The sequence below is a fragment of the Octopus sinensis genome, linkage group LG11 (genome assembly GCF_006345805.1).
Source record: "Octopus sinensis linkage group LG11, ASM634580v1, whole genome shotgun sequence".
Taxonomy (NCBI): domain Eukaryota; kingdom Metazoa; phylum Mollusca; class Cephalopoda; order Octopoda; family Octopodidae; genus Octopus; species Octopus sinensis.
Window position 1 is genome coordinate 76711891 of NC_043007.1, and position 27089 is coordinate 76738979.

Genomic DNA, 27089 nt, shown 5'->3' on the forward strand with positions numbered 1-27089 from the left:
ATATCAAATTTTAATTTAATATTTAGTGTTCTTTGTATTTTGTATTTCACACAGAGCATTGCATATATGGAAATGAATGTTTATTTAATTTTATGTAGGGAAATTTTAGCACTTACGTATTTGATAATTTTCCTAAGCACTATCTTGGATTTTGTCATTCCTACCAATATTTATAGAGCTGAATATTTATCTCAGAGCAAGTTAAGTTTTCAACACTGTGTTTAATTAATACGTTGAAATTAAAGAGAAGTTTCACCTTTCATTGAACTTGAATGCCTTGAGTTTCTGTTAGGTTCAGAAGAAGTTTATTTTATTTATATGTGAAATTAATTTCTTATGTTATTTAAAAACAAACCAGCTTGTTGTGTAATTTCTATCCTCTAAGAATTTGAACTTTTTCTCTGTTTAATTAGAATTAAGTAATCTTTTGAAGTCTCTCTCTATCAAAACTCGTGCTGACTTTAATTAATCTGTATTTGCAAGCTAATAATGCATATACTTCCCTGTCGCATTCAAATCGGTGTTAATTCTAGATTTTCTCTCCTGCATACTGACTGAACTGTTTGTTTACAATCAGATATAACCACCCTATCCACTTTCCTGCATACTCATGCTTTGTAATCAGTTTAGATTCCACCCATCAGTTTTGAATAGTTATCTTGTCAAAGAAAATGTGTGCATGTTGAAGAAAGGCGAATAAACTACTAATAGAAAAGATATTATCATTTGTACAAACTGTCTTTCTTAATTGCTTCTCTTGTGAAGCAGTAACATTATTGTTTCCAACTTGTCAGCATAATAAACGAAGATTGAAAGTCTATCAGTTTTCAATGCAAACACTTCACATCTCTTTATAGTAGTGATACTCAAATGTTTTTCTCCCATACCTCAGTTCAATTTTCCAAAGAGAAAACACGCACCTTACCATGAACAGACACACCAAAAAGCATATATATATATATATAAACTCATTTTTACTTGTTTCAGTCATTTGACTGGCCATGCTGGAGCACCGCCTTTAGTCGAGCAAATCGACCCCAGGACTTATTCTTTGTAAGCTTGGTACTTATTCTATCGGTCTCTTTTGCCGAACTGCTAAGTTACGGTGATGTAAACACACCACCATCAGTTGTCAAGCAATGTTGTGGGGACAAACACAGACACACAAACATATACACACACATATATATACATACATATATACAATGGGTTTCTTTCAGTTTCTGTCTACCAAATCCACTGGCAAGGCTTTGGTCAACCTGTGGCTATCGTAGAAGACACTTGCCCAAGGTGCCACACAGTGGGACTGAACCCGGAACCATGTGGTTGGTAAAGAAGCTACTTACCACACAGCCAGTCCTACGCCATATGTGTGTGTGTGAGTGTGTGTGTGTATATATATATATGTTTAAAAGAAACTTTAATTAAAATTTTATTTCTAAGTGTTATTTGCTTGTATCCCATTCTGGAGTAATCCACAACTCAACAATATATTGCCATGACCCACTGACAGAGCCTTTGCTCTGACTATTTTTAACATTCAGAATTCAAGAATGTGATAAGTAGATATTGTATTGTATAATGTTGGGAGTTCTGTAATTACATAATTAATTTATTCCTCACTTAGTTGTGATTTCAGATCCTGCTGAGGTTGATTTTGCTGTTTTTTTTCTCCAAAAATATTATCGATACTTAAAATAAGTATCAATAATATAGTAGAGTTAATTCAGTCAGTTTAGTTCTATTATGTTTAGTCAACATATATTAACTGTATATACTCCATTTCTTTTGCTATTCTGACATCTTCAACACACATGCATGTATGTGCTGTTGGTGTTGAAGACTATGTCTTTATTGAATAATGTTTAAAATGTAAATTGTGTGAGCTACTGATGGATTAGTAACTTGGTTAAGCTGTCCAGTTCATCAATAAGTTCTCATTGATAAATCCAAGAATTCAAAGAAACTAGCTGAAGTCTGCTTTGGCAAGTATGAGTTTCATGAAAACCAATATGAGCCATGAGGTTAATTTCTGGATATACAAAGGAAGCCTTATGGTTTATGTGGTTTTTGATTTCAAACTTCACCCGAACTGACCTTATGTTTTATCTTCCTGGAGTCTTAGTAGAATAGGTCTTATTGTCTTCCTTACCACAAATTTATTCCTAAAAAATTAATCTGATAATGCAGTATATATCTAGCAAACCCTTGTTATTTTTATTGAAAGTTCTGTGAATTGAAATGTAATAAAAAGGAATGAAATTAATTATAAATATGAACAGCAAATATATACTGTCTAATATACTTTTAATGACTTAAATTGGAAATACTTGCTGTTGGGTTACCATAGTTCTTGGAAAAAGCATAAACATCCATTTTCCTTAGCTCTACAAGTATTAAGCTTTATATTCCATGTTTAGAAATTGAGACGATCAAGAAGTATTTTCTAAATATTTTTTTTTTTTTCAATGTCAAGTTCTGCTGTATAACTGAAACATTAACACTAATGACGTTTTGATGAAGATTAAAAATAATTATTGAAGTAAATCAATTAGAACACTTAATAAGATTTATGTATTATGTAGATTAACTTGCTATTGATGGGTGTCTACAGTTGGCTTCACTCATTTAATAGGTTTTTATTTTGCAGGACTTCCAGTGAATCTCTAGTTGTTTGTTGTATTTCTCTGATGTGCTAATGCAGGATTGAGGCAAATGGCAAGATTTGACCTGCCCAAGTTGATACCAGCAGAGAAAATAGGGCGATAAAACTTTTGATGATCATAATCAGTTAATTTAGCTATTATATTTGTTCATGATAGGGTTATTTAAGAAATGGCATATTTTTACCATATGCTCAACATTTAGCTTAAATGTAGGATCATATGTAAAATATAAGATTTTTGCTATTCTGTTGAATTACTTCCTTTATAAGTAACTTAAACTGAGTTTTACTTACTCTCATTTGGCATGTCCTAGAAAGTTGTTCTTATATGTAGTTTTTAAGTTTTTTCTAGCTTCTTTTTACCTTTTACTAGTTCCCATCATTGGATTGTGGCTATGCTGGAGCACTGATTTGAAGAGTTTTGTTGAACTTATTTTAAGTTTTGCCGAACAGCTAAATTACAAGGATGTAAACAAACCAACATCTGTTAGTCAAGTGGTGGTGGGGGACAAATGCAAAAGTACACACATGTACATGTAAACATATAATATAAACATGACAGGCTTGCACACAGTTTGTCTACCAAATTCACTCACAAGGCATTGGCTAGCTCAGAGCTATAGTAGGAGACACTTGCCCAAGGTGTTACGCAATGAAACTGAATGCAAAACCATGTGATTGCAAAGCAAACTTATTAACCACTAGTTATAAAAACTAGTGTTTGTATCTGTGATCCACTGTAATTTCTTTTTTCCTTTAATGTAGTTTCATTTCATTAATTTTAACAAACCTCTCTGGTTTATTTTTTTTTTTAATCTCCCATTAATGTTAATGTTAGAGAAGTTCATTTTCAAAAAGTTCATTCCATTGATTATCACTATCATCTTATTAAATACTACTTATTGCTTGTTTTATGTTAATGTCTATATTCTTGCCTTACTGATTCGGCTTTCTCTTGCAATGACAAGAAATATATTGTTCTTTGGTGTTTTGTATACCATAACTTTTTCATATACTGTTCAGCTAAACATTATATCAGTTCACTTTTTTGGTTTTTTATACAAATTATGCATCTCTGCAAAGAGAAGGTGGGGAATTTGTCAACCTTGGTTATTTGTTGTTTATCCTCTATCAAAGTCATTCTGGCTACATCCAGTGCTTCAAGATCTGTCCTTCCTCTGACACCTGTTCACCCTTTCCTGCCAAAGCTCTTAACTTTTGTGTTTTTCCTGTTGGTCAGAAGTGGAGTTGGTCTTGTAGCTTTCTTTTGGATTTTGTTGCCCTGCATCATGTTTCTGTGAGGCAAGGTTTTCCTTTCCTCTCTCAGTTCTTATTGGTTTTGAATTGTCATCAGTGCTTCTGTAACTTAGCTTTTTTCTAGATAGGCATGTAAGCCCTATGCAGACCCATTTTTACCTTTGTGAAGAGGTGGTTCATATTAGTCAGACCTCTCTATCGTTGGGCCTGTCCAGCATAGAATACATTATCAGGAGCTTGCATTCTGCTGGCATTACTCTGGGTCATTGAAGTACACAATCCATCACACTACAAGGAGGAGTGGATCTTGTGGTGGAAAGAATATGTCAGCAACTAATAAGAAACCGACAACTCTGTTTAGAGTTTAAAGCCATGTTTTGTACCTATATTCGCTAGGGTATCTGACTAATTAAGAAAATGTCCCAGCACATATTCTAAATTTTATAAAGGTAAATCGGAGTCCATGAATTCAAGTCTGGTTTTTCATACAAAACCATCTGCAAGTTCATTTTGAAATATATTTTTCATACTATTAAGTCCACAAGAATGAAAAGTATAATTTTAACTATAGCTTTTAACTGATTCTGATAGGGTTTTAAAAAACCACTAAAGTATCAATTGATGCTCTCACTTCAGTATAGATCATCTATCTATAAGTTCATATTTATACTCGCAAAGCATGATACACTTCATTAACAATAAAGTGCATAGATGACTGACTATCGAAGGATTCATTAATAGGTATATAGCAGTCAGAGAGACATAATGTACATATAATCACTGGTATATACATTAAAATTCATTATTGGTTGTTTTAAAATTTAAATCTATGGAGGAGGGCAGAGCACATCCAGACAATTGAATTTGATGCAATTGATATTCATTTTACTATGTGTATGCATGCACTCATGCATAAGCACTGTGTGTGTCTGTGTATGTATGTATATATATATATATATATATACACTTTGTACAAAAGAGCTCAGCCATTTTTTGCTTTTATTCTACTGCAAATGAAAAATCTAAATAAATCAGCATTTTAATGTCTGTTTTCCCTTGCTTGCATGGATCAGGCAGAATTTGTTGAGGTTAATTTACTATGGTTAGATGCCCTTCCTATTACCAATCTCTAACATATTTCAAAGTAAGGTAATATTCCCCCATGACTTGTTTCATGAAGGACAGGAAACAAGCAACATGGCTTTTATGTTAGTGACACTTATTTACTATTATCTATCATGTGACATGAAATAGATAAATAAATAGATAAATACAGGGTAGGCCATAATGGGATACATTTTAAATGCTATTATCTTGGATTATAAAAATGACATAGAATACCAGATATATTTATTACATAACTGTCTTATTATGGTTCACCCTGTGTGTGTGTGTGTGTGTGTGTGTGTGTGTGTGTGTGTGTGCATACACACACACACAGATATATACACACATGATTTTATATATATACATGATTAGCTTCTTTCAGTTTCCATTTCTGATGAGCCTGGGGTTATAGTAGAAGATACTTGCCCAAGGTGCAGTGGCTCTGAAGCCAAAACTACATGGCTGGTTAGGAAGTAAGCTTCTTAACCACTCAGCCATTATATAGTGATTTCATTTTGCGTGGGCACATGGGTAATTTTTTTCAATTAAGTTGCATAGTCAATTTAATTACCAGAATTTCTTTACTCTGAGGTGACCAAAAAATGATCCTTTTAGGATGGATTTGAACTAAAAATTTAGCATTGGCAGATCCATTGATATTTTTTGAGAGTAGACATAAGATGTTGTGGCATTTATTCTTGTCTAGTAATATTTGTGATGCAAAAGAAGTTAACTTTCAGCCTGAAATTATCTTATTTGGACTTTTTAATGTATGGTATCCACCATTAAATATTGACGAGCACCATGTAATTACTGCAGCATAATCATTGCACTGTGTAATTGAACTGTGGGGATAAATTGTTTGCAGTTTCCCCATTTTCTTTCGGATGGTTTCTAATACAAGTTGATTCATGTTTCAGTTACTCATTACAGTCTATCACAGTTCATTTAACTTTTCAATTTAAATCTAACAAATATTGACAATGAATTATGTATGAAACTGAAGGCCAAGTTTATTTGACATTCCTTTTTAACCCTTTCATTATCATATTTCTGTTGAAACAAATCACCTTTGTTTCCATTAATTTTGAAAACAATGAAGAATTTAGTAAAGTAACTTTATCATTATTACACTGGTGTTTGGAACATAAATTACAAGAAGTTTTGATGGACGGTTTTAATCTTGATCGTTTTCAACAGTAAGTCTGCATGATAGGACTTGGGGCAGTCTTGGGTTGGTTAGTAGCAAAAGGTTTAATCAAAATAAGTTACATTGTTTGTGTTAAATTTTAAGTTTGTGATATAAAATATTTACACCAAGTTGGTTTTGAACCAGGAAACCTATGATGAAAGATATTCCAGCTGTGTGAAAACTGAATTTCTTTCAAGCACGGTTTCTCTGAGATTAGATTATAAAAGATTTCCATTTTTGAAGTCAGTAGGTTATGACTTGAATGATATATTACTGCTGTTTCTAGTGGGTCAGGTGGCCACAAATAAGCTTTTTAGTGGCTTAAAGTATAAGATGTTTATAATTTTGGCATTTGAGTTCTGTTGCATGAAATGTTTTGCAAAATAATGTTACTTTTTGTTGTGTACTTAATCATAAATTTTGTTTTTATCAAGTAATATTTGAATAACATTTATTTTTATTTTTTGGTGTGGGGTGAGTTTGATATTTTGCATTGCATATTTTGCTGATTTTTTTACTGCTGGGATGAATTGCTTCCTTTTGCCTTCCATTGAATGCCATAGTGATTGCATCTGTCTTGTTACCAGCTCCAGAAAAGTCAACTCAACTTCTTACACTAAAATCCCACTCAAATTCCAATTGATATTATTTTAAAGGCTGCCATCAGTGTAGAATGAGAATGAACACACATTGTTCATTATTAGGAGATGAGACATTAGAAGAGTGGTGAATCAAAGACAAATAGACAGGAGAATAAAAGTCAGTAGGTGCTACTCTAGGATTTCAAGATACTTTGAAACAAGAGGAGAAAAATATAAAATATGTAGGAGTGAATTTAATGCAGCATTTATGTTATGCCATCTGATACAAAGATTTTATCATGTATTGGAATTTGTGCAGTAGATTTACTATTGAGGATTGAGAGAAACAAATTTTGATATCTCTACTCTCATGATTTTCACAGCTTGCAAATTTATCTTTTTATCATTGAATGAACTTACTATTAAGGAGATAGTTTATATCTTAGTAAGGGTAATTTTTTTTCAGGAATTTGATAAAGTCTTTAAAGGTCTTCCCCCTCCCTTTATTTGTTTCAGTAATTAGACTGTGGCCTTGCTGGGCACCACCTTTAAGAGTTTAGTTGAACAAATCACTCCCAGTACTTACTTTTTAAGCTGATACTTATTCTATTGGTCTCTTTTGTCAAACTGCCAAGTTACATCAGTTGTCAAGCAGTGGTGGAGGACAAACACAAAGACACACACACGACAGGTTTCCTCACAGTTTCTGTCTACCAAATTCATAATAAGGCTTTGGTTAGTCTGGGGCTATAGTAGGAGATACTTGTCCTAGTGGGACTGAACCTGAAGCCATGTGGTAGTAAAGCAAACTTTTTCTGGTTCATAGCATGAAGTTGTAGGAATTGTAATACCCTGTGGTGTTTAGATATATCAGGACTTTAAATTCTACTAGAGTTGACCTTGCCTGCTTTTCAGTAATGAAATAGGTATTGGACATAAATTGGATAGCAATACAGTTAACCCGAGCCACCCTCTTCAATTTTTTGTTCTTTTGTTAATGAAAGAAATCTTGATATAATTACCATAACAACCAAACATAATGTAATTCCCATAACACCCAAATATTCATGTGTCTTAATATTTTGTCATCTTGTCCTAATATTTTCAGATTGATTCTAAGTAATTTTTCATAAATCTTTTCCAGTTGCCTCTTCTACAACACTTTTACTTCTAACTCATTCCAACTTTTTATGCAGTATCTATCACAGTGCTCTGCAATGGGTACACTGCAACACAATGGTGTGTCATGAGATGATGTTTGGTGTTGTAACCTGAATATAATTATTTTCCCTGTAGTTTTAGTTCAGGTGTGCCACTGAATTTTGAAAAGAATATAAGTGTACTGCATGTGAAAAAATGGTTGTGGAGCATTGATCTATCATACATCACATCATCATTTACTGTCCACTTTTCATGATTGCATAGGTTAGGCAGATTTTTTACAGCTAGATGCCTTTCCTGTCATTAACCCTTACAAGTAAAATAATGTATTTTTCCACAACCAGACGTTTTCACAAAAGATTGGAAACAAAGACACAACTTGCATGGTGGTAACATTTGTTTACAACTATTATGCAATGTCAAAACAGTATCACATTCATACACACATAGTATGCTCCTTTTAATTTCTGTTTAACCAAATCAACTCAAGGCTTTCATTGGCCAGGGTTGAAGTGGATTTAATAATCTCTCTTATATATTCTGGCGTTATATTTGATACGAAATACTTTCTCAGTTCACTTGTAAGTTATTGCGTACCAGCTGGGTTATACTTAACTTTTTGCTCTGTAGCTCCTGTTGATCTTATCCATTTTCTAACCAGATTTCTATACCATTATAGCATTGCTCCTGTTTCATTTTTTTTTTATTGTAACATATCTCAAACTTTGTAAACTACTGAATTTGACAGAAATTTAGAACTAAATGTCAGGTTTATGAGTTATAAAACCTTCATATGATGGACATGTTTATTAGATAATAACTTGTGCATATTTAATTGAAACTAATATTATCATAATTATGAGATTTTTTAGATAAAGTCTCTTGCCATTTGAAAATATTTTCTCTTTTTGGTAAATATCATCTGTAGCATAGTCCTTAATGATTATTAATTTCTGGTATTTGTATAAAATTTAAAGAGCATATCCAGTCCGGTTTGTAACCAAAATAATTTTCTCTCTCTTTCTCTCTTGTACTTACAGTGAAAGGAAGTAATTAGTTATTATTCTCTCTTTCTCCTGTTCATCATTTTCCATACTACTTTCTTTTGGAGTTGGATGGAGTTCTTTATGTGTAGTTAAAATATCCAGCTATTGTCTTAGTTTTCGTTTTTTAAACATCTCCAGAAATATAAGAAATAGTTTAATCAGCTGTTTTTGCATTTGGTAAAAAAAAAAGTGCTCAAATAATAATAATAGCAGAAAAACAATATATTCTTCAATAACAACATACATTGTCTATCAAAAGAATCTAAGATACTTTCCACTCCAAATTTCAACCAAATGTTTCCTATAGTGACATAACTTTATTCTTTAACATCGTTTCACCATATATAACAGTAATCTCTTCTTAAATTATACTTTAATGGTTTTTGTTTTCTAACCAGTTGGTATCAGTCAACAAACCTATGTTGACAGTCTTTTATTATTTTCACCATGTAAATTGTGAATTTGCAAGGAAAAGCTTTTCAACTTTATTGACAGTTTGTCTTTGGTTCAGAAGTCTTTACACTGTGGTAGTCACTTTTTATGTCACTTCTCTTGTCTGTTTTCTTCACTTGTAATGTTATGCTTTGAGGGATTGGACAATGCTAATTCCTTCTGTAATCTTCTCCATCTCAAAGTAGTCTAGATTTTAAGCAATGGTAACATAGTTTTCCATATTAAACTACTTCTGTACAAAGAACAAGGAAAAATAATTATTGTTCAAGTGGAGTGTCATAGTGCCCTCAACTAGTGCTTTTAGGATTTTAGGTTAGTTTTTGAAATGAGAAATTTTTATGCTAAAGGTTGTTAATGTTTTTGATAAAACAAAAGTTACAAAAATGTCTCAGGGAGAAGAACAACTGGTGCCACAGATTAGGACATTTGATTTGATAGATACAGTAATTAAATATTATTGATAAAGATTTTCTTGAAGTTTTAATGTATGAAACATACTTTTGCTAAGGTAAAGAAAAGGTGTTTCATACTATAGTTTGGTGTTACCTGGTATATTTTTCTGAAATATATCAAATTTGTTGTAAAAACACCCTCAGTGTGTATGGAGAGGTCATATAGATATTTATTTTTATGATCGATTGAAACTAAGAGTCAGAACAATTATAAAGTTCAACAATATAATTTCTTTGGTGCAAAAACTTAATTTTATTTGATGTGATTTCCCCTATAACAATCAATGTTTTTTTGGGTTTTTTTCACCAGATGAAAATGTTTAGAAATCATTCTCTTTTCTTATTTCATCAATCATGTATTTGACCACCATGTCTCCTTTTGGTGATAATTATCCCACAGATGTTTCTAGTATTGACTCATCTACAACTACTCTCTTTGTCCATCTGCCTGTCTCTCTCTCACACATGCACAGACACAATATCCATGGTAACACATTTTGCAGTTGTGAGATGTCCTTAAATTCATGATTAAAGAAAATGTCTCTTAACTGATCTTAATTGCTCTGCACAATACTTATTTGGTGAGTCATGTTCAAAATATTTTGAGTTAAAAGCCTATCTCAGGTTGAAATAACAATGAAAATGAATAAGATATTTTTCTAAGACTTGAATAGTATATACATGTTAGTGTTTGTTTCTATAAATGAGTAAGTGAATAAATGAAATATATATAAGGAATCAATATTTACTCAGTGCTAGCTGCTGAAAATCAGAGATGGACAGTAGAAGGTCTATGAATATGATTTCTCATTATTCTATATCCAAGGATTAAACCTGACTCACCTCTTAGTTTCTTCCCTTTTTTTGATAACAGTTTTGAAGTTATCAAGTAAGTAACCTTATGTGATGGCATAAAGGATGCATTATTGGATATACTCTACAATACACACATGCATGCATGCACATATATGCACATGCTTGAAGACATTAGCAGCACAATATTTAAAGACCAACTACATTCCTACCATTCACACACGTACATACTCATTTGCATAAATATTAATCCACATGATAAGTTATATGCAAACATAATTTTATTAAGCACACATGAATGCAAATAGCCTTTTTTTTTTTTAGCTCTATGCTTTTGACAAAATCACAGTGAAAATGATTTCATATATGATCAAATTGTATTTTCTATGGAAACTGCATATTCAAACATATTCACTCTATTTTTAGGTTACACAGATCTAATTTTATAAAGCTTGTTCTTTCTTTGAAATATTGCTTCATGTATTACCTGTTTATTATTATTATTATTATTATTATTATTATTATTATTATTATTATTATTATAATAATAATAATAATAGTTGGTAGAATTGCTAGCACACTGGATATAAGGCTTAGCTATATTTTGTCTGGCTTTATGTCCTGGGTTCAGATTCTGTCAAGAACTACTTTGGCTCTGTCTTTTCGAGGTTGATGAAATATGTTTCAGTTTAGCACTGTGGTCAATGTAATCAACTAGCCCCCTCCCCACCAAGTTTCAGGCCTATATTTGAAAGAATTATTATTATTATTATTTTGCAGATAAAATTAAGATTGGTTTAGAATGTTGATAAAACAGAGGAAGTTCTGTTAAGTAAATGTATGCTCCCAAGCAAGTTGTGATGGCCATAAACACTACAAAATACTCATCACCATTAAGGGCCATGTGCCTGTATAAAAAAATGAATTTAAAATAAAAGAAGAAAGCTTAATGATATTCGGAGATTGCTGTCATGTATGTCTGACAAAAGATGGACTGTCTTTGATGTCTGTAGACACCCTAAAATAAATATCAGACAACTACTGGGTTATTAGTAAGTTCAGTTAACTGTATACTTGTGGCCTTGTGCTTGAAATCAAGGACAAATATATTTGATGCAGAAGAGTTTTTCTCTTCAAATAATGTTTGTGTTCAGAAGTAATTTTAGATCTTTCTTTTGCAGTAGACTGAAAATTTCTTTTATACTCTTTTATCCACCTTTCCATTCCAAAAGGTTATCCTAGTCAGAAAAAAATAAAATTTAAAAAATCAGAAACCAAAAAAAAAAAAAATGAAAAAAAATGTTATGATTAGCATAGGGTTGTATTTTTGGTATGACACCTTTATTTCCATTAGTTTTGTGTTGAGATAAAGAAATAGTACTGAACTGTAAGACATATGTCAGTTATCAGCAATTCAAATGAATATATGCATCTCTGTTGATGCAATAAAGCTCAGCCCATTCTAGTATGGAAGAACGGTTATAAAATCAGTGTCTTAATTGCACATATTAATTCTATGTTGAACCTGCTTGTTTGAAAGCATGGGGTGATATTTTTGTATTCCATAAAGGCCATGGACTAGATTGACATATGCTTAGTAAAAAGTCGTTATATCTATACCCACATGTATTTTCATATACATGAACATATATAAATGTAAATGCACCTGTGCTCACAGACCAGACATTCTGTTCCTTTAGGTTCTAAAGTTATTCTTTTTTGTTTTGTCTTTTTAAAAAAGATAGGATTATAAATTATAACATTATAGAAAAAAAATCAAATAGTTTACATTAGCCATATTTCTTTCATTTTCATACTAAACTACCTTGTTTATCGACAACTTTATTACTCATTTTCTGTCATGTTTCACTCTGTATGAATTATCATCATCACCACCACCATCAATTCTGTGTCATGTCTGTTAGATGCAACATCTTCTGGTGAGCCTTAATTAATTCATCTCATGTCTTCAAGTTTCATCCTCTTTGAGCAGATAGCTCTTTCTCCATATGCTCCATATAGTACTGTTTTCTCTCTTGCACACTACAGCTGTTTCCTCTTGTACCCCAGTTTCTTTTCTTCTTTCAACTCATTCGATTTTCATTGTTCATGCCTACTAACATCACACACCCAGCAAAGCATGCTTCCTATATTTTTTCTAGCATTTACAAATCCTCTGCATTAAAACTCACTGTTATACAGTATCACTGTTCAAATGTAAACATCACTTAGTCTGCCTTTCACCCTGTCAAAGCCTTCTCCAAGTTGATGAATGTTAGAAATTGTGGCTTACTCTTTGTTCAGTACATTTCTTGTAGTTATCTCACTAGGAAGGTGGCTTTTTGTGATACCTCTTTCAGACATAATACCAAACTGCTTCTCATCTAGGCTAATTTTGTTCTTAATTTATTGTGCTGTGATTCTTTCTGTAACCTCCAAAACTTGGTCCAAAAATTTGATGCTGCTGAGGCAGTTGCTGGGTTTCATACCCTTTTACACTGATATATACCCTACTTTGTCAGGTAGTTGAAGTATTTTTCTGACTCTCCCTAATGGACTGGCAACTTCCTTTGCATTCATAACCTTAGCTTTTTCTGCCATACAGCTGTCAACTTGGTTGGCTTGTCCTTTGTTAGGTTGACATGAGACAGACCCTCACTTTGTTCTGTGCATTCTCATAACACTTTCATGCCTCTGTCTTTTCATCAACAATAAGAGCAAGTGTGTCTCTATCATTCCAGATGCACTTCTCTGTCAGTGACATCTGGTTTTTCTCTAGTGTATTGTCTTGCAATCTGGAACACTTTGTGCCTCCAATCCTCACATTGCAGAACAAATGCAAATCTCTTACTTTCACCTTCTCTCTTAGCTAAGTATACCTGGTGCTTTGTTTCTCTTCTAATTACTTGGTAACACCCCTGCTTCCACCTTCCAGGTTTTCCAAGTCCATTTCTTCACTTTTATGTCTCTACTGCGTCATCCCAGCATCTCCAAGATGGCCAGAACCTTGCACCAACTGCATAATTAATCTCTAGTTCTCAACAGGTTTATCTTGTAGGAATTTCCAGTTGATCTGTATGCTATAAATCTTTATTATATCTTCTTTCTGCTGCTGTAGGCATATGTATGTGTATACATCTGTGTGAGTGTATATATATATATATATATATATATATATATATATATATCCTCCTCACACATTCTCATTCATCCATAGGCATGGCTGTGTGGTAAGAAGCTTGCTTCCCAACTACATGGTTTCAGGATCAGTCCCACTGCATGGCACCTTGGGCAAATATTTTCTACTATAGCCACAGGCCAACCAAAGCCTTATGAGTAAAGTTGCTAGATGGAAACTGGAAGAAGACCGTTTGATTAAGTACTAGGCTTACACATTATAAGTCCTGGGGTCAATTTCTTCGACTAATGCTCTTTAAGGTATCGCTCCAGCATGGCTGCAGTCAAGTAAAAGAATAAAAGAATATACATTAGGCAGGATTATTTTTATTAATTTATTAACTTTGCTGTCAGCTTATTGAATATGTGGATCTTCTTTTTGAGATATTTCAATAAATTTTCAACATATTACAAAGATTTTATCTGATTCATTATCATTAACTGTTGAGATATTTTCTAATATTATCATTATGCCAATGAAGAGGTAGCCTAAAAGCATTGAAATAGGTTAAGTATTTTGTTTGTTTCTTCTTTGATTGTTTAATGGCTACTGACAATATAATTAGCTCAACATGGTTCATATTTTTAAATAAATAACTTTGACACATTCTTCTTTGTGAATGACTGCTTTAGAGTTATGAGTTTCAAATCATAAATTACCAGCACAATCAGTTTGTTGCTATTAAATTTTGAATATCAGATTGGTAATTATCATAATGATTTAAAGAGATGATTGACACTGCTTTAAATCTGTATTGATCTGCAAGGCTTATATAAGTGTTAAAATAGGGAAAGATAGTTAAAAGTAGCTCTTTTTATTCTATGATTTTATAAAATTATTTTAAAATGAAGTAAAAGGAAAATGAATAAAAGATGTACATCTTTTGCACATAAGTAGTATATGTTTTTCTTTCATGATACTGTATATTGGTGTTGGCAGAATAGATTTGGAAGATAAAACTGAAAAAAGGAGCTGTAATGGGTGCTAATGATGATAATAAAGATAAGATAATATGATATAGTGCAGATAGTTATGTTGTTAGTTATGAATTACATATTTCCTTTTCTTTCTACTCATGAACTCAGGAAACCATACATGCTCCAGGCTTTAAAGATATCCTTCCATAGAGTTATTATTTTATCAATAACTGTAAACTCAAAAAGTTAAATTTTCTATGATAGCACCTTAAGTTACGTATTTGACTAATTTGATTCTATTCTACCACTGAACCATGAAGCTGCCTGTTGGAGTCATCATCGTTCACTTCAGTACACATTTATTCAGTTTTCTGAATTTCACAAGTAGGAACTGTAAAATTCATCTGATGCTAAATAAACAGTTTGAGTAACTGAGATACAAACTTCTTTGTTGACTTTGTCAGTGTTACTGCTACGGCTGTAGTAATTTCTAGTCATCACTACTTAAAAAGACTTGTTTAATGTAGATAACCTTACAATTGATGTCTACTTTAACCATATTTTCTCTCATATAAAGTTTGTGTGAGATTCAGAGCATGTTTTATTCAGTTTAGTGTGAACCTGTTTTTGTACATTTATTTGTTGATTGCAATGCAAGTGGAACAATATTAAAATTTAAAAACCTCCTTTCCGTTTATTATAGAAAAGTTGATTAAAAGTAGGAAAATGCATATGAATACTTAAGCCTTAATATTTCAGTGGTCTGTGGGTATTGATGTATGATCAACCTTATTCACTACGCTTTTGTTAAGTTTCTCTTCAGAAGTGATTTATAATAAAATCCACATATTCTGATCTATTGTTTATAGATTAGACTTATTGCAAACTGGAGCAGCAGAGGAAATACAATTTGAACAAACACTGGGATGTGAGAGTGTCCACAAATCTATAGATGTGGCAATGAGAGTTGAATAATTTGACAGTATCCGTTAGTTAACTTTAAGCACTTTTGTTACCATATTTCTGTGTTTCTGTTGAAATAAATGGCTTTTGTTTCAAATATGTTTTAAAATAATGAAGAATTTACTAAAATAGCTTAAATATTGATATAAATTAACATGGTATTTTATGAGAAGATTGTAATTTAGATCGGTTTAAAACTGGAACTTTTATCATAGAACCAGGGGTGATGTCTGGCATGTTGGTTACAAGAGTTCACTATCTTTTGTAGATGTGTTGTATGTGTGTGTGTGTGTGTGTGTGCACCAGCGGCAGCACCAACATCATCCCAGATGTGAGAGCAATATTTTATTGTTGGCTTCAGTTGAACTTTGTTGAGTACAAATAATTTGGGTGAGGTGGGGTCTGAATTATCCTCTGGTCCAGAAGAGAAGAGCCAGTTATTGAGAAGCAATCCTTTTTTGTTAGTCTCATCTTCCATCTTTGTGTGTGTCCTGATTAGCAGAACCCATTATAGTTGTGATAGAAAAGGCAATGAGGAGACTGCACACCTGTGGGCCAAGGGTTGGATCTTGCCTGTGAGTGATTTTATGCCAATAAGTTGGGTGGCCCCTTTTCTGGATGCAGTCTTGAATGTTTATGTGTGCAGCAGCAATATTATCTCAGATGTGAGAGCAGTACTTCATATATATATATATATATATATATATATATATATATATAATCATTTGATTTTGGTTTCAGTCCCACCTTGGGCAAGTGTCTTTTGCTATTGCCCCAGGCTGATCGAAACCATGAAAGTGGATTTAGTGTGTGTGCGTATACATATATTTAGCTATGTTAGCTGTGTATATTTATCTATTTGCCTGTCTTTAAACCTACACCCTCTCATCTCCTCTGAATTATTACTAGTATTTTTAAGGGTTTTTTTTCTCTAAATTATTCTTTTAGAAAGATTTTGTATTTTCTCCAGCTTAAATATCTAGCAATGAGTAGTGGAAGATCAGAATTGGCAGCTGTAATCCAGTTTAATGCTTAAAAACTTTCCAAAATTCCAACCATAATATTAGATTTCATCTAAAGGAAGTCATCAAAATCGGATCTGAAATTCATTTTCATCTGTTTGTTCTTTTTGTCATAAATATCATTGGACTTCCATATTCCTAAATTTCGAATTACTTACGACTCCTACATCTGTACAGGGATTTAGGAACCTCCCCTGAGAATTTCTTAGCCATAGCAAAGAATATGAAATTTTTGTTACATTTCTGCTTGTTGAGTGACAGATATTCAAGATTCACTGAAGCGTAGCACTGCCATTAGATATTTTTATCCTCTCTGCTTCATCAAAAAGATGACAAAACAAGACGTTAGGATATTGTGTCAGATATGACTTAAAACATAAAAATTTATCTTAGTTACTGGCTAAAGATTGGTTAAAGATTATGTAAAGTTAATTTAATCAATATTTTCCCCATGATCTACATTAAAATATTATCTAAACTTTAGTTAAATATTAACAAATAAATTAAGTACTCAGTTGTTAATTGTGATTGGATCTGCTTCTTTTAATCTTAAGGATCAGTTGGTCTAATAGGCACTGTAGAAATCTTTGTATCTAAGAGCTCTTCTGCTTGAAAACTATAACTGACATAATAATAGATTTGAATTAATCGCAGCTTAGCTTTAAAGCTAAGAGATTAAAGTGGCTCCTGCAGCTAGCCAGTAATAATGTATTGATTAGACCCCCACGTGTCTGCTGACATGTGAAACATTCAACACATGTGATGTCTGTAGGTGGTGTGTGTGTAATTATTTTGTTATTACTTTTTTATCCTCATACCTTTAGTATGAAATTGATTTCCACTTCATTGGCCGTGATATCACATTGTAATAATTATGGCTGGCAGATAGGATTAAGCTGTTTCTTTTGTCTCTCATCATATTTACTTGTATAAGCTTCCCTCTAGTTTATAGGGCTTCACTTACTTGCACAACAGCAATTACTGCACCAAACTCGATACACCAGGTAGAAAGAATGCTGGTTAGAATCTCTAGCTACCAATGTTCAGAGTTTTGGGGTGTATGAAATATGTAAAAATAGTTGTATATTTCCTGTAGCTATATATGTGTTTGAGTGATGTGTGGCTAAAGTGTTGATACCTCTTAAATACCTGGTGGCATTTAATCTTATCCCTTTATATTCTGAACTCAATCTTCCAAAGTTCATCGTTGTTTTTCATCCTTCCAAGTATTAAGATGAATGTGATCATGTTATTTTCCATCAAAATTTTTGCTTTTATGCCTATGTAAGAAAGAAATCAATATTTTTATGTTCTGATTTCAATCTTTTGCAGTGTTTAAGTCATGTCATTTTGCATTTTGAGTTCAAATTTAACTAGGTTTAACTTTTCCTTCTTCTCAAATTGTGCGAATGTGAGACATTATTGTCCTTGTTGACATTGTTATAGGGATTTGGAGAGAATGTCAGAATGTAGGCTAAATACTTAACGTTTCTCAGTTTTGTTCCGGTAATGTGTGGATTCTTTCCTTTCACAATCGTCTTTCATGTCAGTTTTATGATTATCATTATTATTCTTTGCACACTGATTAAAAATCCCACCATAGTCGATTTTTGTCTTTCATCTTTCTAGGATCAATAGAATCAAGTATTGAGGTCAATATAAGTGACTATATATTTTCTTGAAATATGAAGTCTTGTTCCTATGGTTGGAAATCAATATTATTGTTATTAGTATGTACTTGCACAGCTGTTATGTTACTGATTTTGGAAGTTTTGTTTGCTAAGTATCTTGTGTCTACCGATATATTCAGCACATATCTTAGTAAGGTTTTAGCAATACTGACACCATACTAATTTACTTTCTGTTGTTATCAAGAATTGTTAGAACATCAGAAAAAATACTTTGCAGTATTTATTCTGGCTCTTTAAATTCTGAGTCCAAATTCTGCTATGGTTAACTTTGCCTTTCAACCTTCTGAGGTCGATAAAGTACCACTCAAGTACTGAGTTGCTATAAACCAACCCTCCTCTCAAAATTGCTGACCTCGTGCCCAAATTAGAAACAATCAGTAATAGCAAACTTCAGTCTCCTTTTGGTAAGGCATATACATCACAGCATCTTGTTTCCTCCTACTCTTCCTCCTCCTCCTCATCATCATCATCATTTCATGTTTGTTTTCCATGCCTGAAATTTAAGGTTTTTACCTAGACTTACCCAAGTATTTTTGAAATAAAATATATGTTGTGACTGACTAAAGAGAAAAAAAAAAAACCCAGATATTAACTGAATGCTGTTAATTTCTGCTCCAATCTGAAGCCTAAAATTCATTTCAGTAATAATTTCATTATTGAGTGTAGGGAATAATTTTTCTTCCATAAATACACTATATACTAATAACAGGGTGGGGGAATGACTTTGTGGGTAATTTATCAGCTCCTGTATCTTTTAGACATTTGAATGCATTTCAATTCATATATGTAAAAATGCACAATATCTTTTAAGAGTGTTTCTTGCAATTGAGTTTTGTCTTATCCAGAGGAATTTGTGTATCTTCCATTCCTTACTATATCCAAAATCTGAAACCCTAACTTTGAATTTATTGAGCATCTCTATTTAATAATGAATTGATTAAAACATTTTAAGTGAAATTTCTTAGTGTATATTTCGTTTTTGAGAGAAAAGTTTGCAAGATGCAACAAAAATTTTAGGAAAATAAAAGTAAGTGGAAATTTTACCGGTGAGTGTGTTACATTATAAGGCACAAAAAGAAAATGACTCTCCCCAGACACAACAGAATCTTAGTGTATAGTTCTCTGAAAATACATTTGCATTACTCTGTATAATGTTTTTATAATTCCATTGAGGTTAAGCCTGTGAAGGCAATGCATTGATCAGTTATTCTAGATATAAATCAGCTAGGCCTACTCATATGCTTGGGGGTGTTAAAAAGATCTAGAAACTATATCCACTGAAACATAGAAACATCATTCCCTGTATTTGATTACTTTATTGAATTGTATTTTTGGTGTTGTACAATCTTCCATTAAAATCTTTATTTGTTATCTTTTAATACCCAAGAGAAATGTTAACGAAAATTATTGATTTCTATTTATAACATTATATAGCACGTTGTAATAAATATTTTCAAATAGTAAGAAGTGGTCCTTTTAACTTGTAACTGTTTGGTTTAGTTAATGTTCTATATAAAGCAATTTTCATCCACTCTGCGACTGCTTGAAAGTGTTTCCAATATAAGTATAGGTCTTTTTTGTTGTTGCTTATATTACCTTGAGAAAAGTAGTTTCATCCTCATAATCATTGGCTTTACAATCACCAGTTTATTGTCAATGCACTTCACTCTGCATATATTGGAACATATATATAGTCTTGTTGATAGCTGAATTGTTTGAACAAATTGTTGCATCTTGAATTTCTTATAATCCATTTTGATTGAATAAAGTTTTGTAAGCTGATACATTGATAGTTCTTTCTGTCTCTGTCTCTTGTTTTCTGAATGTGTTCCAAGGATTATCATTTTTAAATACATTAATTCTTGAGTTGTACTTGTTTGACTAGTGATTTGAATTGAGATCATGTGTTGAAACTGAAACAGTTGCATTGTAGTAGTCATTGTAACCATAAAAATACAGATATACTTATATTAATTTTATTATCATTTTGTAATAATAAAAATTTATAACATAGGCACAAGGCCAGGAATTTGGGAGGAGAGAACAGTTGATTTTATCAAAGCCAATATTTAACCCAATATAAAATATATTCAGTATTTATCAAACCTTGAAGGATGAACAGTGAATTTAACCTTAACAAGATTTAAAGTCAGAATGTAAAGAACTTTAAGAAACACTGCAAAGCATTTTGTTCATTACCCTACTAGTTCTTTCATTTCATTGCCCAATTCATTCCATTCATCAACATCAGCCCCTGGACATTACTGTTGTGAGTCCTAGGACTCATAGCAATGGTTATCTGGTTTGCATGGCATATACATGACTGAGATCATAACATTTCTCTTGAACAGGATGCAAGTCCATTGCAGAGTTGCTCATTTATAACTGAGTAGACTAGAGCAACAAGAAATGCTTTGCTCAAGAACACAACACTCCACCCTGTTTGGGAATTAAATCCATTATCTTGAGTGCAACAACTTAACCGCTAAGCCATGTGCCTTCACTTCATTCATTCCATTGCTTGGGTATCAAATAATTTTCTCATACTTCTACAGTTTGGTCAATCTGACCAAGCATTACCTAAGTTATTATTGTAACCTATTTTTGCAAATCAATAATTCTCTGCACCTCCCTTTAAATAAGATCAAGGAGAAGTATTCCACAGTATTGTATGCAGCAAATGTTGTATTGTAGCCCTTACTCCTATGGCTTGTTGTATAATATATGCATGAGCATTTTACATTTTCTGAATATTTCAAAAGTTGAGGAGTTTTCCTTTGACACTTCAGAACTCTGCCACAGCCCAGTTTGAGTTGTGATTCATATGCTAGGAGCTAACTATTCTTTAATTTTTTCTCAACCATTGCTTCTTGAACATTCTGAATATAATTCCTAAAAACCAATGGATATGGAGAAAGAGAGAGAGAGTCTCTTTCTCTCTCTCTATCTTTCTCAGACACACACAACATTATTAACTCTCATTTACTGCTATCACTTATTTCAGCCTTTTATGTTTTTCATTTTCTGTGGCCAGTTTATCTCTAAATCTGAGTAAAAATTCATCTAATTATAACATTGACTGATCTCACTCAAGCAAAGCATAGCAACTCAATAAAACTGTCCATCACAAAATGTTTGATATGTTTTTCTTGGTATTAAAAGCTGTTTTCTTTTTCTTTTCTAGGTAAATCTTTAAATGGATTTATTGAAAATGTCCCTTGGCATATTACACCAGATTACCTTGTCCCAACGTTAGGACATTTTACAACCCTTAGCAGTCTAGGTAAGTGTAAAATCTGAATGAATGTCACTATTTATTTTTTTTCTTCTTTGAAATGGTTTTTGAAGTATATATAAGGCTATAAATAATAGCATGTAAATATTGGATTGAAAGACTCTTTCTGATAGAAGAAGTCAGACTGCTTGTGGGACACAAACCTACATCTCTTGTAGATATAACAGGCATTTCACCATTGTACGAAACAGTCCTTTGAATTTATTGATTTTAGAAACTTTATTTTTACCAGTGAGAATTCTGTGTTGTAGATAGGAATTTATAAACTTTCAAAAGGATGTGGATTAATTCTTATTTGGAATTGGTTCTGGAACTACATATAAAGCTATAAATAAAAATATGTAAATGTTAGGTTGAAAAACTGTTTGGGATAGAAAAAGTCAAAGGCTGAAAAAAGAATTATTCCATATTCCTTCAAAAGTTTATGGATTCTTATGATGCCAACGACTAAGACATCTTAATATGATCACAGTATAATGACAGGAATCAGTTATGGAGTATTCATCTATTGATAAGTTATATCTATACTATTATTATTTAGATTTTATAAGCATTTAAAATTTTCAAATTTTTACTCAAATTTCATTATATTTTTCTTGCATTTACATTAAATCATTCTTTCAGACCAGCATATAAACTAATTAATATTTTAAAATTCTTAATCAAAAGTATATATTTTTAAATTTTAGAATTTGTTTTTAAAAGAACTTAGACATTGTGCAGATTAACAAGTATTATTGTAAACATACAGGGATGTTTGCTGTCTGGAAATAGATTTGGTAGGCGTGAGAGGAATGGAAGTGAAACAAATTAACATCTCTGCTAAAAAAATATACTTTGGGTGGTAAAATCTTATCTTAAGTATATTCTGTCATTTATTTATTACACATTTAATATGAAATCAAATCCCAAAGAAAGAGCTCAGCTAAAATTTTTGTAAAGATTTTCACATAACATCTTAAAATGAGGATTTTAGAGAAATAAACATACTAATTCAGTCATAACTTTGTATTATTCTAGAGAAAGATGACTTTAGTTCAGTTCCAACTTGAGATTAGTTTTCATTATGTTTTTGATATAAATATTGGATTATTTTTTAATATATTTCACTGCTTAAAAAAATGGGAGTCAGATTGATTTAAAGGTTAATTCTAATTGGATTAAGCATGTTTATAACTCCATTTCAAATATGAAATGCAAAGTTCTTAAGTTTTAGATAATCTCAGAATTTAGTTAAATGAAATTTTAACTTATTGGTTAGCAAATAACAAAATAGTTTCAATTTCAGTTAATCTAATATATAGAAAGGTAACTGAAATATTGTTCTGGAACATGGTAGCTATTTAGTCTTTTGACCATCCATCATTTGTCCACTGATCATTTAGTCATTTGACCAGTAAAAACGTGCCTTGAATTGTTAATTTAACAACTGTTTTATTATACAGGAGTAAGTTTATGGCTCTTCCTCTGCTCACATATTGTGTATGTAGTACACTGTTAGAACAAAATGTTGGGAAACTTTTCTATGCTGGGTGGCTTTGGAGTATTGTGAAAAAGAGCTTTTCAGTATCAGATGTTTGTATTCTCTGTTTGACTACTTGTAATTAGAAATGTCTAATAGTCAGATGTTTGTATTATGATGAAATAGCTTTATTAACTTCAGTGGAGCTGAGAATGGGGATTTTCAACTTTCGTTTTTCTCTCTGGGACATGGTAGTTGTTAAGTAAAGGGAAATTTGTAGCCAAATTGATTAATCTACTGCACATCTGTGTTATCCATGCCAACATAAAGTGTAATGTCACTAGCTTCTTTCTACTTAAAGTAAAATTATTATTATTATTATTACTTTCATTAGCATCTTCTTTCAATTCTGTTTTCATTTCTTGCCAAGTGTCCTTCTGACACCTAGGGTAGAGAAACATACTGTATACATTGGTAGGCCATTAAAATAAACACACTAGATTGTTCATTTACAAAGTCATGTGATAGAGAAAAATGAAAAAATAAAAAATGAAAAAAGTAAACATAATAAAGTGGGGTAAAAAGGAAAGAAAATTCATGACAGTGCTCTTCTCAATACGTGTGACATACCAGTTAAGACACAGTTGAGTCAAGGTTCAAAATGAAACCCTCAACTTTGAAAGGTGCTTGAAAACTCTATGGCCAGATTGTATCCATGGCTTAAGTTTTCCACATACAAAAGTCTTCATCAAATTCAGAAAGATATTGTGTGACACTTGCAAATGATGTATAGTTTGAAGAAGTCATAGAAGATAACGTGGTTGAGTTACTGTTGCTCTGTAAAGTTTACCTAATGAGGAGCTGATGCTTTTAGAAAAGAGCAAACTGTAAATACAGATGAGAATACAGAAATTCCTTAACTCCACTTAAATTGATTGTAAAGAATATTGCTAAAAGAGTGGTACTTAAAGTGGAAGGTCTGCAAATTTTTGCTGATAACAATCTTAATTGTGAACATAACATGAAAATTACTGGAGGAGTTTACAATGAACTCAATTACTACACTGAGCTGTACAAAGAGATGATACATCATAAACACCAAACACTTTTGGATATATTCTTCATCCACCCCAAGTTGAGGTTGATGATGATCTGTAAGATAAAAGATAGTCCCTCATGAAAAACCAATAGGAAATTGATTTCATGTTAAGTTGAGATTTTGATGAACTCATTACACCATATCATGAGGGATTCCTATATTTTAGTACAAGTTTTTTTGCCCCTTCCCTCAATATATGCCTTATTTTGATCCTGCATATTAATTTTCCAGTGTTAAGATGTCATCAGTCATTTGAGAAGTTTCTCTTCATTGCATTATCCAGTTAAACAATACAGTAATTAGTAAAACATGCTCATTAATCACGGTGTTAATGTTTCTGTTTATATTTATGAAATCCTGCAGTTTAAAAAAATTTTTTTTTTGTTTAGTCATAAATGATAAATTTCCTGTTATCATTTCCATTCATATTCTTACAGCCATTGTAATTCTATATTGTGGTGTCATATTCTATCTAGTAAAATAATCTTGTGATTTAAATTCGTCACTGACAGTTTAAGAGTTTGATTGCAAAATTAGAACAGATAAATTTGCTTCTAGATGAACTATTCTACTTCATAATGCAGACTCTTAATATTGTTTTGGTTGTAGCATTAATTTTTTGATAAAAATTTTTGTGGCTGAATTGAGAATAACCATACAGATATTGGTTCAAATTTGGCACATCCAGTAATTTCAAGGAAAGGGGTAAATTGATTACATTGACACTAGTACTTAACTGGTACTTATTTTATTGACTTTGAAAAGATGAAAAGGTAAGTTGACCTTGGCAGAATTTGAACTCAGAACATAAAGACAGATGAAATGCCACTAAGTGTTTAGCCTGGCATGCTACCAATTCTGCCAGCTTGCCACTTTACAGATATTGGTTTTAAATTTTGGCTCAAGGCCAGCAAGTTTTGGAGAGGGTAGAGTAAGTCGATTACATCGACCCAAGTGCTTCACTAGTACTTATTTTATCATCCCCAAAAAGGGAATTTGAAATCGGAACATAAAGACAGATGAAAAGCAGCTAAGCATTTTCCCCAGTGTGCTAATGATTTTGCCAGCTTGGTGCCTTAAATATTGGTTTCAAATTTTGCCAGAAATTTCAAGGGAAAGGATAAATCAATTACATTGATCCCAGTGCTCAACTGGTACTTATTTTATTGACCCTGAAAGGATGAAAGGCAAAGTTGAACTCAGAATATAAGACGGATGCCACTATGCATTTTGCCCAGCATCCTAAGAATTCTGCCAGCTTGCTTCTTTACATAAAGATATTGATAGTCAGAAAGCATGCTTAACAAGATGGGCAGTTGTTTTGATATATATTATCTTCTTTAAAGCTGTTGATTTGTCTCTTCATTTAGAATAACTTGTGAGTCAGTGGTGAAACTTGAGATTGGGCATACTTTCATATTCAGTGTATCATAAAAGGATCCTATTTTTCTTTTTCTTTTGTTTTTTGTGGTTATCAATAAGAAAAAGATTGTTCACTTATTATTGAATCTACTCTCTGTAACTTCATCCTCAATGTTTTTTGTCTTTAAATAATTTATTTAGTTTACAGTGCTCTCATGGTACTGAGGTTTTGGTTATAATTTTGAAAGATCAAATTGTGTTCAAAAGTCTATGTGTATGAAGCATTAATGTACTCAGTTCTTTGCTATGGTGATAGGTTTTGTTTTCTAGAACTGTTTCTGCAGTCTGTAGATGTTTGACAGCTGGAATCTTAGAAGATTGTGTTTTCCTCAGTGGCTGAGTGCAAGTGTACAATCTTTTTGCATATTGTAAAATTGCTCAGTGTCTGTCAGAACACTCATCAATATTCAGAGCCCACAATCTTTACTATTTGATCATGTGTGTCAGTCATTCAAACCCAGCTGCAACAGCTTGGTCAGCAAACAATATGACTACATGATGACAAATATCTTTGGTTTAACTCTCTCAACTTTGCTAATATAATGCAAAATTCTCTTCCAATTGGGTTTGAGCTGACCAATGACACAGGACAGGAGGTGATAGAAATTGCCAATTGCCAGACAGTTTCAGCTGGAGAACTGTTAAATGAGTCTATGAGGTAAATGTTAATAAATGTACATTTAATTTGGTTATTTGAATACATTTAGTACTGTAGGTTTTATTAATTAAAGTTTAAAAATGTTTCTGATAGTTTGTTTGTATTTAGATTCATAGTATATTATATTTGATTTGATTTCTTCTTTGCTGGTTCATGAAACTTAAGACATAGGCAAATTGTTATATTATACAGTAGCAGTTTTCTTACTATCAGAGACAGTGTCATTAAGATTGGCTATAACCTGTTTGAATGCTAAAGAGTTAAAAAAAAGGGAATAACTGGAAAGTGAAATTTGTGTAACTGATTTACAGCAATCAATAATCTGCTTCCTCGTGTAGTCTAGTTGGTACAATGCAGGGCATTAGTCCATTGTCATGCTACACAAGATTTTGCCATAATTCTGTTCTGTTCCTATGGTGACATTCTGTAGTTTGAGGGTGAGGTAGGAGTGATAACCTACCTTATCTTGGACATGGGAGAGTAACTGCTAAATGAAACAGATAACCAGTCTTGTATTTCACTTTACATTAATATTTACTGACACTAATGTAATTATGTAGCTCCTTCTAGCCTCTGCCTGCCATATCACACTGTAACATTACATCTATCTTTACAACTGTTTTCTATAGTTTTAATTATTGCCTCTCCTTTTCTT

The 27089-nt window shown here is 32.1% G+C and overlaps 1 protein-coding gene across 4 annotated transcripts in view; it reads left to right on the forward strand.

The window, feature by feature from the left end:
• The window catches only part of LOC115217477 (rho family-interacting cell polarization regulator 2), a 205528-nt gene that overhangs the window by 90956 nt on the left and 87483 nt on the right, over positions 1 to 27089 (forward strand). For all 4 annotated transcript variants that reach the window (XM_036507754.1, XM_036507755.1, XM_036507752.1 and 1 more), the window contains one exon: positions 21683 to 21781. Coding sequence is in view for 2 of the 4 variants with exons in the window: in XM_036507752.1 (XP_036363645.1) it covers positions 21683 to 21781 (99 nt within the window). In the remaining 2 variants the exon portion in view is untranslated. The remainder of the gene's footprint in view (positions 1 to 21682; positions 21782 to 27089) is intronic.